Source organism: Anser cygnoides, chromosome 24 (genome assembly GCF_040182565.1).
Source record: "Anser cygnoides isolate HZ-2024a breed goose chromosome 24, Taihu_goose_T2T_genome, whole genome shotgun sequence".
Taxonomy (NCBI): Eukaryota; Metazoa; Chordata; class Aves; order Anseriformes; family Anatidae; genus Anser; species Anser cygnoides.
In genome coordinates, this window is record NC_089896.1 from 3,997,060 (window position 1) to 4,012,016 (window position 14,957).

Here is a 14,957-nt window from a genome sequence, read left to right on the forward strand (position 1 = left end):
GGCGGAGCCCTACCCCCCCCCCCCCCCCCCCCGGTCCTTACCCTGCCCCCCAGGACCGCTTTGCACGAGTGGAGCAGAGCAGCTTTATTTTATACTCAAAATACTCGGTACAAACAAGTGGGGAAGACAAACGCTCGTATAAACGCACCTGCGCTCGGCTCGACAAAACCGCAACGCGGGGCTGGCCGGAGCGAGGCACGGGAACACGCTGCACGGGCAGCGGGGCAAGGCGAGGGCCGGGGGCCCGCCGCCCCGGCCCCGGGTGCTGTGCAAAGAAAGGTCCAACATTTCCCCCACCCGGGGGCTGGCAGGCACACGGACGCGAACGGGAATCGTCGTTTTAAGCCAACGGTCCGGTTTTGCAGGATAACGACACGGGCATTTCTCTTCCCCAAAGGGAATAACACGACCTGAGCGACACCGAAGCCAGGGCTCGGGGAAGGGGCCCGAGCCCACGCAGCCAGCACAGGGCCAGACGTGAGGCTGCGAGCACGGGCTGAGGTGAGGGTTCTGTGCTGTGATCCCATTTGCACAGCCAGTTTTGTAGGGGCACGCGTGTCCCCGCGCAGCACCTGGGAATTAAATCTGCCAGCACCCCGAGGACAATGTGGGGAGAAGGGCGTACCGCCGGCCTGCCGGAGAGCAGCCCGCAGAGCTGGCGCTGCCCTGCCTCCTGTGCCTGGAGAGCTCCCAGCAGCCAGGACAAGTGACTTCAAGAAACAGCCTCGGCCCACAGTCAGCTCAGGACATGGCACCAGCAGTCTGGGGACAGACACAGCCAGAAGTGTAATAATACATCAGACGCTGAGAGCTCCACAAGCTGTGCTGTGGGATGGCACACTAACCAATTCATCACCTGTGGTAGCCAAACTCCAAGAACAAAACAGATTTGGTCTTAACTTTTAACTCAAAGGAATAACAAGAACATTTCTCCTAAAGGTGGGGCTCAGAGCCCCAGCACAAACCAAGAACATCTGAACGGGCAGAAGTTTCAGCAGCATTTTTCCCCTATTTTATCACTGTCTCTTAGCTTGTGAGTCAAGAGTGAGACGGCAACCAAAACAAGTTTCACCCTCAGCACCACAGCATTGGCTCATCAACACTCAGTACCGAGAAGTTGCCACTCAGATCCAGGAGGCTGTGACAAAATGAGCTGCACCCCATGCTGATTGATTTAGAAATCCAATTATTTAGGACAAGAGTCGGGAGCAACCAGAGAAGCAGGGGCACTAGAACAAAGTCAGAGCCTCGCCAGGATCAGGAAGAGCTCTCGGACCCAGCTGTACAATCCTGCTGCCTCTCAGGACTGGAATGGCTTTCTCCCTAACAAGCAGAGACCCAAGCAGAGGCGTCTCCCCACTGGCCTGCAGCAGGGCCCCCCCTGCAGCTCAGGCAGGGGCTCCGTACATTCAAGGCTCTGCAGATGGTTTGTGATGGCTCTAAAGGCTGCTTCCAAGAAACAGCCACTCCTCGCCCTGCCAGCAGATGCATTAGGCACAAGGCAGCGCGTGGACAGGAAGTTTCTCTAGCACATTAAGGCACTTCAGCATCAATCTGCTTCCTCTGCGGGCTGAAGCATAACTCACACTCGGAGTGCCATTTCAAGGGGGATAAAAGGCTTAAGGCTTCTGGGGGTAACAGGGCTCAGGGGGAGCATTTGGAGTCTTTTTTTAGTGTTGCTTTATTCCCTAACTTCTGCTGGCTACCAGAAGACTCTGGTTGCATCTACCTGAGCAAAGCAGGTCCTGTTCCGCGCACGGCTACGCAAGTATCCAAGCCAGAACTGCGCACAGAGCATCTGAGAAGCCTGTAGCACCTTCGTGTAATTAGCAGTGGTATAACTAGCACACCTGCCTGCCTACAAAATCCAGAATTCCCCCAAACACCCTGATAATACTCCGGTCTTACAAGTTGCACAGGATCTGCACAGAGAATTTATCAGAAAGACCAGGGCATCTGTTTCCTTTTAGTGTTGGTTTTAACTGTCACATTTGCATGTTCAGCGTTTGACATGCCTGGAAGGCTATTCAGAATTCATCTCCCAGAGTCGGAGACCACACCAGCTCCAGCAAATACAGCACAAACACATTCCACAAGATCAAAGCTACTGCAAAGCCCGACACCGAAGCCCTGAATGATTCCAGTTAGCCAGTCAGCAGCTCAACGCTTCTGGCAACAACCCCCCTGATTTCTCATGGATAAGCCACGTCTTGTACCCAAGCGTAGGGATGGTAAAGTGCTGAATAGGTTTTCGGTTGCAGGAGCTCTAGTCTCCCGAGAGTTTCAAGTCTTCGTTTCCTGTCTTACTTTGGGGAGAGTTCTTTACTGAGTGATGCAGTTGTCTCCCATGTCCTGAGCATATCTGTCAGATATCGCCGTCCTCAAGTCCTCCACCTCTTTGTGAAGCTGTTTTACCTCCACCAGTTTTTTTGCAAGCACATCGGGGCTCAGCAGGTCATCCTTCTCCTTAGCTGAGTACTGTGCAGCTGGGGAGTCAGAGAAAGGAGTTACCTCAGACACGCAATTCTGACCAAGGGTCATTAGCAAGCGACACAGAAAAACAACGCGTGTTTGCAGCAGAGGTACTACTTATCATTTAGTTGTTACAGCATGCATCTTTACAGCATGCTAACTACAGAAGGAAGGTTCAGAAGCCCAGAAAGATGAGAACCTTCCATGCTTTATGTGAGGTACTTAATTCTATTGCAGCACATGAGCCAGAGGGTTTGCTATGCCATCACTCCGCATACTTACATCGAATGCCCAGGAGCAGGGAGAGATTGGGATCCTTGCCCTGCGCCCTCTGAGTGACAATGCTGTAGACAGACTGCAAATCCTGCAGGCAGCTGGCCAGCTCGGCGTGCAGCTCCTGGGCAAGGTGGGCTGTCTCAGCAGGCAGCGGCTGAGTCGTTAGCTCTGCCTGCCGCAGTCGTTCCTGAAGGGTCAGGTTCTTCTCAATGAGATCCTGGTTCTGCACTGAAAGCTGAACAAGTGGCCGCAGCAGATTAGTGGTCACTTAGTACAGAACAAGAGCACTTCACAGCAACATAACAACTGCTCCACGATGGGAACACCGAGGACAGGAGGAGCAGGTTTCTATATCGAGCCCTCCAGACTCTCACTAGATGAGAGAGCGAGCAAGCGGCAGTCCTACACAGGGTGTGAGCAGTCTGCTTTCCTGGCTCAGACAGCTGCACCGTGGTGCTATACCATCCCTGCTGAGGTGCGAAGCAGCAGAGAGCCTTTCAGGAAGTTGTGCACCAGCCTCTCACCCCAACGTTGGCCTTCCCTTCCCACAAGGGCTGCCACCATGCTTAGGTTCCTTTTAGGCTTGAGACTGGGGCTCAGCCCTGCCCTTCAGCCAGGGCTGCAGGGAGTTCGGGCTCCTGCTCACTGCCTTACTGCCCCCAGCTGGCTGCTTCAGTGCTCTCCAGCACAACCCACAGCCCCAGCTGAAACTGGCTTTCTGCTCCTGTTTTGGAACAGCAAGGAACTCTTTTCAGAGCACTGACAGAGCAACAGGAAGCAGGAGAGGTTGTGCTGTTGACTGCGAATTAAAGGCATTACTAAAACACATAATCCGCTGTTCATTCAACTGCCATGCTCAGGTGTTCTACACCACTCTGACCTCTTTCACAGCAGTCCGGAGCTGCTGCAGTGCGTTTTCCCTTCTCATTGCCTCCTCTTTCAGAGCTTGGCTTGTCCCCTCTTCCTGGGCCACCTGTTCTTCCAGGTTCTGGAACAGAGCATGGGAAAACAGTAAGTCTAACTTGCTTTATAGCAGGTTCAATTTCTAGTTGCCTCCACAGTCAGCCCTCACCTTTACTTGCAAAGACAACTGCTCCATCTTCTTCTGCTGTTTGTCCACAATCTGGAATCAAAAGCAGAGACATATGAACTGGCCACACAGACTTCCAGCAATAACACCAAGACTTCTCCTCCAGTAGGACAGCGTCCCCTCTCCTCCTCATTCCTATCCACTTACTGCTTTAATTACTGCCTGTTAGTAGAGGACCTCGATTCCCCGATAAAAGGCACCCGATGAAAGATATATCAGCTATAAAAAGACTGGTGAAGTTGCATTCTTGTGGTTTTCCTCCGCCTTTCTCTGTATTCTGCAACTTCTCTCTAGTGTTATCCTACGAGTGAGTGCATGGTTATCGCACCAAGACCAGTTCTTAAAACTCTTAAAACTTCTCTGTTTAGAACTCCAGAAACTGCTGTTTTAATGCAGTTGTTAACTGCCTACTAATGCAGAAGTCCCTGATTTCATTTTTTGTGCCTAGTGACTCAGTGGAAGGAAAAAAAGAGTGTGGTTCCTGGTTGGGAGGGCCTGTTACCTTCTTGAGACAGTCACATTCTTTCTTCAGAGAGTCATTTTCTATCTTCTGTTGTTTCTCCCCATCCTGTGCAAGAGGCCCTCTCTCCACATTCTTGACACACTGCTGCACCTTGTCCTGCAAGCTGAAATTAGCAGAACACCATGGGAAAAAGAAACAACTTTATGTGGGGTGTTTCCCTCTCTCGACAACATGAGGAAGCAAATGCTTTTCATAGCAGATGTCAGTGTCAACCTGTTTGCGTCCCAGCTTGCAGACCAGAAGAGCTGTGAAAGAAGCACTCCCCCTCCCTGGACACAGCCCTGGGCATAACATTTACAGAGACCTAAGGACTGAAGGCCACAGATCTGTTTTTCCAGAGAGTTACACTGAGACCAATAACCACGAGAGAAACTCATGTGACAAAGAGGAGCCACTGTTTCCTTCAGCTATTTTGTTCTGCTCCCACCCTCCACTCTTGGCATGCAGAATTTGCACAGTGCTTTGGTGAGTGGTCACATAATCATCACGAATCAATGGTAACCCAGTTCTGAGAGGTGGGACAGTGGCTGTGCTGAATTATCACTGTCCTCGGGCAGCTACTGCTTCAGTCCTAAGATGAAGCTTGTTCTAATCCTCCAGATTTTTACCTGCGCACAGTAGAAAGAAGCTCCAGTTCCTTGTGTTTTTGGGTTTCCAGCTGCATCTCTTGCTCCCTGAACGCAGCCCGGACATCTCCAAGCTCTGTTTCCAGTGCCAGCACTGTTTCTTGCAGAGCAGTACTCTTCAGTTCAGATTCCTTTAGCTGCAAAGACAATCACAACTCTAGAGGTCTCCCAGGCATTTCAACACATACACACAACATGTTTCGGCCACACTCACAAGGCAGATTTTTTTACTACTTGTGTGGCCATTCTGAGCTACAGCTCAGAACATTTGTCCTCCAAAAAGGGCAGACTGCAGCTTAACGTGGGCAGCTACACAAGGGATTATTTGTGGATCTAGAAAAGCCACCTGAGCAAGTATCTGAAGAGACAACTCAGAGAAGTAACAAGACAACATCATTACTCAGAGAAGGTTTTACCTTCTGACTCTGTTTCTGGTGGTCCTCAAGAGTTGGCAGATCAGCCAGGTATCGTTCCAGGGTCTCGATTCTCTGTTGCCTCTCCCTGTTTTGTTCAGATTCCTTCTGGCATTTCTTTTTAAGATTATTAATGTGTTTGTCTCTTCCCTTTATCTGCAGGGATGGTTATATACAAGATTAGTTTATATAATTTCTTGTCTGTTCTTTAGTCCTCTATATGCCCACTCATTTACCTGTTTGCACAGCACTCAACCTCAAAATGCAAGACCACCTTACCTCAGCACCATCTCTGCTCACTTAAAGACAGGCTTCTTCTCTGGTTAAAAGAAGAGGTGCTGAAATACTTCTAACTACTGGAGGAAGGGGTTTTGCTTATAAACCAAAGCACTCTACACGGAGATCAGAAAATACCTACAATACTACATTTCCATGGAAAGCTTTCATTCGCCAAGGCACTGTGATGAATTTTGGCTTCTTAAAGAAGAGACATCTCAACTCTAGAGCAATGGGATCATACCCTTTCTTCCTGCTTCTTTAACTCCTCTGCATGTTTCTGCATAGTTTCCTTCAGCGTTTCTCGGATCAGCTTTGCATCCACCTCTGCAGCAGCCAGTTTTCTCTCCAATTCAATCTTTTCCTTACTGAGGGATTCAGTCTTCTCTGCGAACTGTGCTCGGAGAAACGTGTTCTCCCGTTGCAGCTCCTGCAAACACAGACAGCCTGTGAGTTCCGTCCGTCAGAGCTAACAGTTAGTTAGAAACTGGCACTAAGCAGCCGGCTTGTCTCAGAGCTGTGGCTAAGCCCTCCTAATATCCAAGCATCGCTCAGCCCACCTTATACATAGCAAGAAATAACACTTGTCGTAGTGCTGCCAGGCACTTGCAACACTAGCACAGCTTCTAAACAAACCTCAGTGCTTCAGGGCTTGAAATCTCTAGAGTCACAGCCGCTCTCAGAGATGTCAGATAATCAGGACCACACACAAAGGATAATTATACTCTGCGTAGCCCTCCTACTCAGAAAATACCTAATGAGAAGCGGTAGGACCAGGGGATTCAATACATATTTCCCCCTCACAGCCTATTGCACCTAATTACCTGCATTCTCAACATGTAGACATCTCCATAGGGCGCTGCACAGCCAAGCAGGGCACTGTGAACCTGCAGTTCACTTTCCCGGACCTTCTGCTCCAACTGGGATATGTGCTGCCTTTGCCTGTAAAGAAACAAAACCAACCAAAACAGATGATACGCTGTTCTCAAACATACACCTTCTTTTTAATGGTAGTAAAGAGCAAAACAACATAAACGGAGCCACAGCAACTCTAATGCTTGATATAATGACAAGCACAGAGGAAAGACAGCCCTACAACTCAGAACTGGCCCGCAGAGAAGTAATCTGAAAGTTACTCATTTTTGACCTCTTCACAATTTACACAAACTTTTCTTCTGTCTCTTCCCTTAAAAAAAATTCCTGCACCACTCCCCACAGCAGCAGTTGTGCATAAAACACAGCAAGCCCTGCACGTTCCGGAGAATCCAGCTTGACTGTGGATCTTTGAGTGAAATTAACAAACAGGGGACTCAGAATGAGCAAACAGAAGAGGTATTTACAGTCCAAATGCTGAAGGCAGTTTTCTTTAAAACTAACTTTTTCAAAAAGCATACAGACCACCAGCATTAGCTAGAAGTGTTCCTTGCCAGCCCAAACTCACAAAGAACAAATTTGAAATAATTATCGCCAAGAGCTCCCAGAAGCTCCTCAAGGAAAGAGGCGGTAGTTTCGACATTCTGCATAACTGTGATGTAAACAAAAATCTTTATTTGTTATAAAACACAGAAAATTATAACCAAAACTGCTTTATTTGAACCCTTATGGGTCACCATCCCACTTCCATGACAAAGGGCAGGAGAGCGTGTGAGAATAGCAGACTGTTCTCAAAGGTCACTGTGTTCTTTAGAGAACAAGAAAGATCATTCAGGTTAAAAGGACTCAGAGACATGAACTTTCGTTGGTATTTTCAAAACCGTCCCTTTCCAAACAGAAATATGCAAGTCCTTAAACTACGCACCAGTATCAAGCCCTCACCTGTCAATAAGGAGCTCTTTCTCCTTGAGCAGGTTTTCATTGGAGTTCAGGATATTGATCCACTGGGCTGGATCAGGTGCAGGTAGTGAAGGAGAATACAGGGAGGGGTGGTGGCAGGCACCTCCGTTTTGTAACTGAAAGAGGAGACAAAATAATGAGGGAGAGGTTTATGCTCCGCAGAGGTAATTGCAACATTGCTAGAGCTATTTTGCACACAGTGTGCTCATCTGCATGCCAGGACACAGCTATTTCAGTCTCTGTTGATGTCCAAGAACGAGTAACTTTGCCCAAGCACAACTGGAGATTAACAAATAATTTTAGATCACTGCGCTAGCTCGCTGGAAACAATTTGTCTCCATTAGGGTACAGCTGGTAGGAGGCAATAAACAAACTTTCTCTCTAAAAAATCAACGGCATCTTTTGAGACAATCTGCTTCCTAACTCGTACATATGGAATCAAATTATTCTATAAACCACTAAGAACTTCTGGAAACTGATGAGTTTTCTTGCAGTTTCTGGTGGACAGAATATTCACCTCTTGATCCGAACCAAAGCGATGTGCAGTGCTGCAACATAATAAAGGACCGCTCAGCATAAGCAGCATGTCAAGTGATACCCGTGATACCCCCATGTTGTAAAAACAGGTAATTAGGACACTTTTAATGTAAGATGGGGAGAAGCAGGAGACATTTTCTCCCATGCTTCGCAAGTCCGAAACAACGATTCACGATTGAAGAGAGGAAGAGTTTCAAACTGGCACATTCACACCCCGTGCCCCCTACCTGCATTTGCTCTATTTGCAACCGCACGTTCTCCAGCTGTTGTTTCCAAGCACTGAGCTCGCAGACCCTCTCATGCGGATGTAGCGCGCAGGTGTCTTGCATCCAAGATCGAGACGAAGGAGTTACTGGTTTTGAAAAGAAATTGTTAGCCTGGAGTCCCGTTGGCATCAGCCTGCCGCCATTTGGCCACGTTCCGTCCTGGGTTTCACAGACTCCATTAGCCCCTGCAGCCTGCTTGCTCTCTGGCAGCACCTTATAATGTTCCTTCCCTGCTTCAGCTGCCCCGGAGTTCGGATTGAACTTCTGAAACCTGTGGAGAGGGTCGGCGCACAAACTATCCAGAAAGACAGACTGATTAAGGGTGCGCTCAATGGCAGGGGTGTCAAACTTCCAAGTATCTTCTGTTCTCATGTGATCAGAAACAGGATGCCAGGATTGCTCAAAACCATTTTCCCCTGAAGTCCCGTAGAGACGCAAGAGATCCCTGGGCGGCACCTGAGATGACTTCCCGGCACTAAAGTCTCCGTTTCTCATGAGTCCTGCGTGTTCAGAAGCCGAACCTGGCATAGCAGTTTTGGAAGTACTCTGCGAACAGCTCTGCTCCCCTGCCAAGCACAGCTTGGAGGGCGAGGCACCCAACGTGGATGGCATAACATGGGCTGTCGGGATGGTCACTTGGGTTTTGATGGGCTGGAATGAGGAACCGTTACTGGAATTGCAAAAGTCTAGGGAAAGAAGAGCGATGCTTTAATTACAATCCTGAAAATAGCCTGCGCGAACAGCTGGACAACTTTCCTAAAGAATCTAAAAAAGTGAACCTTTCCCCCATACAAAAGCACAACCAAGGCACATCTGTGTTCCCCCTCGCTACAAGTTTCAGGAGCCTGTTGACATTTTCCTACCACAGTAAAACCACAGGTAGAACCCACATTTAGATCAGTACACATTTTTAACTGACTCTAGCTAGCTAATACACTAGCTACTCAAACATAATCCTAAGTTAATAAGGTTATCTTTCAACACACATAGAAACCAAGCCCTTTAAATTGAATAAAAAGGCTGAAACTTACTCAGCTGAACACTGAGACCTTGATTCTGCTCTGCCCGTCCCACAGCTCAGCGACTCTGAATTGTAACCAAAGCTAACTGGAGACTCCACTAAGCCCATGATGAGCTTCAAACATAGCTGAACACTACATCACCAGGTAGTTGACCTTCGAACTCCTCCAGGACGCAGCAGGAAAAAAGCTTTTTCCAGAGGCTATAGGAATGGCTCTCGAATATTGCCACAGGAAATGAGATACAGCAAACGCACCCCGACGTGAGCCTGTCCTGTCAGACAGACACCAAACCTGGCTGCGTAGGGTTATTCTTAGCAGCTCTCAGATTTCAATACAGCAACAGCAAGAGCTGAGAAAAGCAAACACCAAAACGCCTGTTTCCTCTCCTCGTCCCGACACATCGTGTATCACACTAATTTCAGGTTTCTCCCGGATACACAAGCTTGTTTTCTTCATGAGTTTGGCTAAAGGCCCATCCCCATATGATGTTTCTTTAATCCAAGGTCAGGACTGCAAGGTCACCCTTCCCTGTGGTTATAACCACCGCTACAAGGAGGAATAAAAGGTAACAATCTGAAGATGACTGAAACCAGGTTCTGCAAAGACCATCACCAAGCCACAGAAAACTATCACGATAAAGGCACAGGACCCTTTCCTCAAAAATGAGCAGAAAGCGTGGGGGGGAATCTCTTCAGACACTGCTTGGCTGTGCCCAGGAACTCCAGAGAACACCGTGCTACCAAGCAGTCCCAAGTACGTTCACCTTGGCAAACAGCGGAGAGACAGTACAGTTTCCTTTTACAGCCCCTAAATTTATCCCCCAGTGTCACTATCAGGAACTTGATTTCACTGACCAGCACGCCACGTGCGGATGCTGGAATCGGTTCCCTGAATGTGCTAAGGGTCATCACAACAACATTTCTAAGCGATGAACTGACCTGAAAGTCAGCGTGGCTCAGCCAGCTTTCGGTGCTGCAATTCAGCCTAAGCTCTAAGAAAGAAGGCTATCGCTCTGTGATATTCAGAAGGGCAATTTCCCAAAGAAACATCACCTCCCCTGCCCTCAGCATACAACTGGGAGCTTTATTATCCTGAGAAAGGCTGGAAGAGACTCTTAAACACACCCTTTAGTAATATTTCCACGGGCGAAGGCTTTTAAAAGCCTTCATTTCACCTCACAGATATTAAGATCTGTAGCTCACTCAAAAGACACAGGGCAGCTTGTGAAACGCACAAATGGGTGAAGTATATTGCTTTAAATAACGCAAACTTCCTCACTGCTGGAAGAAGAAGCAGTGAATCAACAGCGTTTTATGTCACTCTCGTGAACGAAGATGAAAATACAAGCACGAGGGAACACCAGGTCAAGCAGTTCCACTTCACATGCTTTAGCTGAGTGCAAGACTCCAGCACTTTCCAGGAAGAAGCACACAACTTTAACGCTGACAGAACTTACGCACAAAGGCACACTGACCTTAAGTCTCTAGAGGCAGCTATAAATGATTTGTTAAAAAAGTACACAAGACTAAATCACCCATACACCAGTATCAAACAGCAAGTCACCGATATGGCCCTCTAGTCAGTTAAAAATGCTTATTACAGTTAAAAGACAAGCAAGCTAGCCTGGAGAAAAAGTGATTTCCTTAATTACTTATCTGTATTTTAGGCAGCATATCTGTGCAGTTAAGCACTGATTTTTAAATGGTCTCTAAACATCACTACAAATACTGCTCCCTCCGAGTTCTACATTCTCTGGGGTTCGGTAATATTGGGCCGTTTAATGCTTGTTGGTCTTAAGAAAACCAAAAACCTGGGACCGTTACTGTGTGATGCCGTGCTGACAACCACCTTCTGTGCTGTCTGAGCAGGAGGTCCCAATGCCTGCATCCCCGCTGTCGGCCACACTCGAGCAGCGACTGATGCGGCTCTGGAACTTCACGGACAACATCGGCGTCTTCCAGTCGGTCTCTGAGAAACGACTCTTCTGAGTGGGGCTGGGAGCTAGAGAGAAAAAGGCAGTGATGTTTATGTATTAGCCAACAGACTGAAAAGCCTTTTACTATACAATTTAATAAGCCGTACTTAATTACCCTTAGTATTGTTGCTAAAGAAATCTCTTTTGTAAGCACAAGGAGGTCAAATAATATCAACAGATATAAAAAAAAAATCAATCTTGTTAAGGAAGTCAGAACAAACAGCAATAAATTATACTCCCACTGATAAGTTTGGTGATACTACACTAAACTGACACTCTGATAATTAGGAGCAGTGTTGGCACGTGGCAATACTATTAATGGTAAAGCTACATTCTTGCATTAGTTGTTAAGAACTCTTCTCAATTTATCAGTTGTTATTCAATAGATGGGTCCATTATCAAACGATGGTCTACCCTTGGATACCCACACGATGATTTAACTTGGCAGGAACAGGACATTGTCTTTTATTAAAAAGCTTTTGGTAAATAACTCTTCCCAGGGTCATATCTCCTCAGGGATACAGGATCCCACAGCAGCGCGGCTTTAAAGAAAAGACTGCCCTTACCCGATGGACTGTTCTGCTGGAGCCTCAGGTCTGGGTGTTTCTCAAGAGCAGCCATCTTATTTGCTCCAGTCAACTACAAGGCAATAAATAAAAACCATACTTTAAATGAGTACAAACCAAACCCTGCTCCCACTGACCAAGCACAGCGTACACACACATCAGCTACCCTTCGTCCAGAGTAACGCAGCATTGCAGATTTAATTAGCATCCCCCGAGGGCATCACTGCTTCATCTCTGCAGCAACAGAGGCAGTTCTTAAAAGCGAGCAATTTTTGCAGGATTTCTTCGTGCCTGAGAACTGAGGAGAGTTCCTGTTTGCAACATTCTCCAGGTACGCAGCTGCTCAGCAGCGCCTTTCAACCGGGGCATGTGTTATACCCATTGCAGTTATTTATAGAGCATCAGTCACCATGGCATCTATGCACCGGCTCTTACAGCGACTGGAAATTTCCCTTTAAAAGTCTTAAATCCAACACAGTTCGTTCCTGCCCTCTGTGGAGGTCACTGAGCAACTACACGCAGAAAGAACTCCGCGTTACGTACCGCGACCGCCCGTCAGCACCTACCCCAAAGTGAGATTTATCTATTTATGCTTGGGGCGATGGGTTTCCTGAGGAAACGGAATTCCCTCGCTCCCCAGCACTGCAGCGGGACCCTGAGGGGGACAAACTCCAGCGTGCGCCGGGCAATGCCAGAGCCAAAGCGGCCAAAGCGCTCGCAGCGCCCGCAGAGGAGCCCCCGGCCGTGTTCCCAGCGCCAGCAGCGGGCCCGGGGCCGCTCCCGCAGCGGGGGACGGGCCCGGGCCGTGAGGGGAAGGGGGCAGCGCCCGGCCTGAGGCGCCGGGGGGGGGGGCTGAGGCGGGGGTCGGCCGGCCCGGGGGGGCTGGTTTCACCTCAGGGGGGCCGGTTTCACCTCAGGGGGGCCGGGTGGGGGCCCGGTATCACCTCACGGGGCCGGTTTCACCTCAGGGGGGCCGCGCTGCCCCCGCCGGGCCGAGCCCTGCCCTCACCTGGCTCCGCGGCTGCGCCCGCGCTCCCCGCGCGCCGCGACCGTTACAGCCCCGGCGGGGGGGCGGGGCCAAGGCACGGCATCTTCCCTCGCAGCCTATCAGGCGCAACGGCCCCGCCCCTTCCCATCGCTCATTGGCTGTCCCCACGCCGATTCCCCGCCCCGGCGGCGGTTAGCGGAAGGAAAGTGTCCGCGGCGGCCACCCGTAGGGCGGGGCCTCGGGGAAGGAGGGGCGCCGGCTGTGCCCGTGCGCCTGCGCAGTGTAGAGGCGGAGGGGGGCCGTTGCTTAGCAATGGAGGGGAGGCGTTGCCTAGCAACGGGGCCGCAGCCCGCCCCCCCAGCTGCCTAGGCCCACAGGGGGCAGGGAATCCTGTGGTCATTAACGTTGGAACCCTAAAATAATTAAATTTGGAAAAGGAACCCTAAAGTCATGAAATTTAGAGAAGGAACCCCCAAAAGTCATTAAAGCTGGAGAGCACCTCCAAGCTCACCTGCTCCAACAGTCCCCCCCCCAACCAGTGTCACCCACTACCGTGTCCCTAAGTCCCGGCCCCGCACAGCACCACCCCAAAACCAGACCCTACATCTGAGAGCACTGTCCAAATGCTCCTCGAGCTCCATCAGGCTCGGTGTCATGACCACGTCCCTGGGCAGCCTGTCCCAGTGCCCGACCACCCCTGGGTGCAGAACCTTCCCCTAACCCCCACCCTGACCCTCCCCTGTCCCAGCTCCATGCCGTTCCCCCAGGTTCTGTCACCGTCCCCGGGGAGCAGAGCTCAGCGCCTGCCCCTCCGCTCCCCTCAGCCTCCTCTGGGCTGAACAAGCCGAGGCACCTCAGCCGCTCCTCATACACTGCACCCTCCAGACCCTTCATCCTCTTATAGCCCTCCTCTGGATGCTAACAGTTTTATATCCTTATGTTGCAGCACCCAAAAAAATGCACACAGTGCTCAAAGCTACGCCAGAGCAGAGCAGGACAATCCCTTCCTCCTTGCCCCCATGTTGCTCCCCACCCACAGCCCCAAAGGTCCCACCACCTCCTCGGGACCCCCATGTCCCCGCAGGCCCCAAGAACCGCTGTGGGGCAGCTTCCCCCAGCACAACCCCTCACCCGCTGGGCCGGGAAGGTCGGCGCTGCGCTGGGCGCGGTGCCCTTCGTTATGCCTGGCCACGGCCCCTCAGCGCCGCATGAGCAGTGGCAGGGTCACCTTCCCACCCCAGCACCACGGGCACAGCCCGCCCCGGCTGGAAAGCACCGTCCCCAGCAGCAGCGAGATCTAGGGCCAGCGATGGGGACCCTCTCGCTGGCGTCAGGCCTGGTGGTGGCCCCCATGGGCTGGGTGCTGCTGCTGGCCGCCACGGCCACCCCTCGCTGGCGGGAGCTGCCCCAGCGGCCTGGGTACCCCCGCGACGTCTCCTTCAGCGACGGCCTCTGGGAGAGCTGCGTGGAGGTGCTGGCCCAGCCGGGCCCAGCCTGCCGCTCGTTCCCGGAGGACGCAGCCCGGTTCTGGCCCGTGCTGGTGCTGAGAGCTGCCACCGTGGGCTCGCTGCTGCTGGGGGCCGTGGCGTACGCCCTGGCCATGCTGGGGGCGCGGTGGTGGGCTCCCCCGCCGCGGCGCAACCTGGTGGCCTCTGCCGGGCTCCTGCTGATGCTGGCGGGCGCCGTGTACCTGGGCGCCGCTTCCTACGTGGCTCACCGGGTGCTGCAGGACTTGGCCAGCCCGCAGACCCCCCCGGCGGACCGCTTCCACCTGGGGACGTGTCTCTACCTGGGCTGGGGCGGCGGAGGGGCGGAGGTGCTGGCCGGCCTCTGCTTGGCCACCAATTTCTGCAGGAAGAGCGGGTTCGTCGCCGGGCCGGATGCTGCCCCTTACGAGGTGGATTACTGAGGTGCTGGGACGGAGCGGGTCCCACTGCGGGTCCCGTGGGGACCATGCTGCTCGCCATGGGGTCACGGTGGCTCCTCAGCCTCCCACCGTGGGACCAGAGCCCCTGGACACCCCTGGGGTTGTCACTGGGTGGGGAAGGTGGATTCATTCCCCATCTTTACCTCTTCGCTGGTAGTTTTTCACTT

General features: G+C 51.2%; 2 protein-coding genes across 6 annotated transcripts; one reads left to right on the plus strand and one right to left on the minus strand.

Annotated features, from left to right (window-relative positions):
- Nucleotides 1-69: 69 nt before the first annotated feature.
- Nucleotides 70-13,015, minus strand: CEP85 (centrosomal protein 85). Of its 5 annotated transcripts, none has more exons than XM_048073273.2 (14): nucleotides 12,885-13,015; nucleotides 11,876-11,948; nucleotides 11,183-11,335; nucleotides 8,274-8,998; nucleotides 7,492-7,625; nucleotides 6,501-6,618; nucleotides 5,921-6,106; nucleotides 5,404-5,556; nucleotides 4,970-5,124; nucleotides 4,341-4,464; nucleotides 3,821-3,871; nucleotides 3,629-3,736; nucleotides 2,755-2,983; nucleotides 70-2,486 (listed from the first exon to the last, which is right to left on the minus strand). In XM_048073273.2, the coding sequence occupies exons 2-14, from the start codon at nucleotides 11,928-11,930 to the stop codon at nucleotides 2,323-2,325; spliced, it is 2,355 nt and encodes a 784-aa protein (XP_047929230.2). In that variant the 5' UTR covers nucleotides 11,931-11,948; nucleotides 12,885-13,015; the 3' UTR covers nucleotides 70-2,322. The 5 variants fall into 5 exon arrangements, with proteins under 5 accessions (XP_047929230.2, XP_013039647.3, XP_013039648.3 ...); XM_013184193.3 differs by lacking the exon at nucleotides 12,885-13,015 and adding an exon at nucleotides 12,033-12,236; XM_013184194.3 differs by lacking the exon at nucleotides 12,885-13,015 and adding an exon at nucleotides 12,042-12,235.
- A 1,157-nt stretch (nucleotides 13,016-14,172) lies between these two features.
- LOC125183890 (claudin-19-like) lies at nucleotides 14,173-14,772 on the plus strand. The gene has a single exon (XM_048073058.2). It carries the CDS (start codon nucleotides 14,173-14,175, stop codon nucleotides 14,770-14,772), a length of 600 nt encoding a protein of 199 aa, XP_047929015.1.
- Nucleotides 14,773-14,957: the final 185 nt, after the last annotated feature.

Bases quoted from the DNA above. Each gene is read 5' to 3' on its own strand.
- CEP85 (XM_013184193.3), bottom strand. From the start codon at position 12,083: ATGCTAATTAAATCTGCAATGCTGCGTTACTCTGGACGAAGGGTAGCT. The intron at 8,999-11,182 runs GTGGTTGTCAGC...TTCTTTCCCTAG, and splicing joins CTGCTCAGACAGCACAGAAG to ACTTTTGCAATTCCAGTAAC. The intron at 5,557-5,920 runs GTATGATCCCAT...CCATCCCTGCAG, and splicing joins TAAAGAAGCAGGAAGAAAGG to ATAAAGGGAAGAGACAAACA.
- LOC125183890 (XM_048073058.2), top strand. From the start codon at position 14,173: ATGGGGACCCTCTCGCTGGCGTCAGGCCTGGTGGTGGCCCCCATGGGC.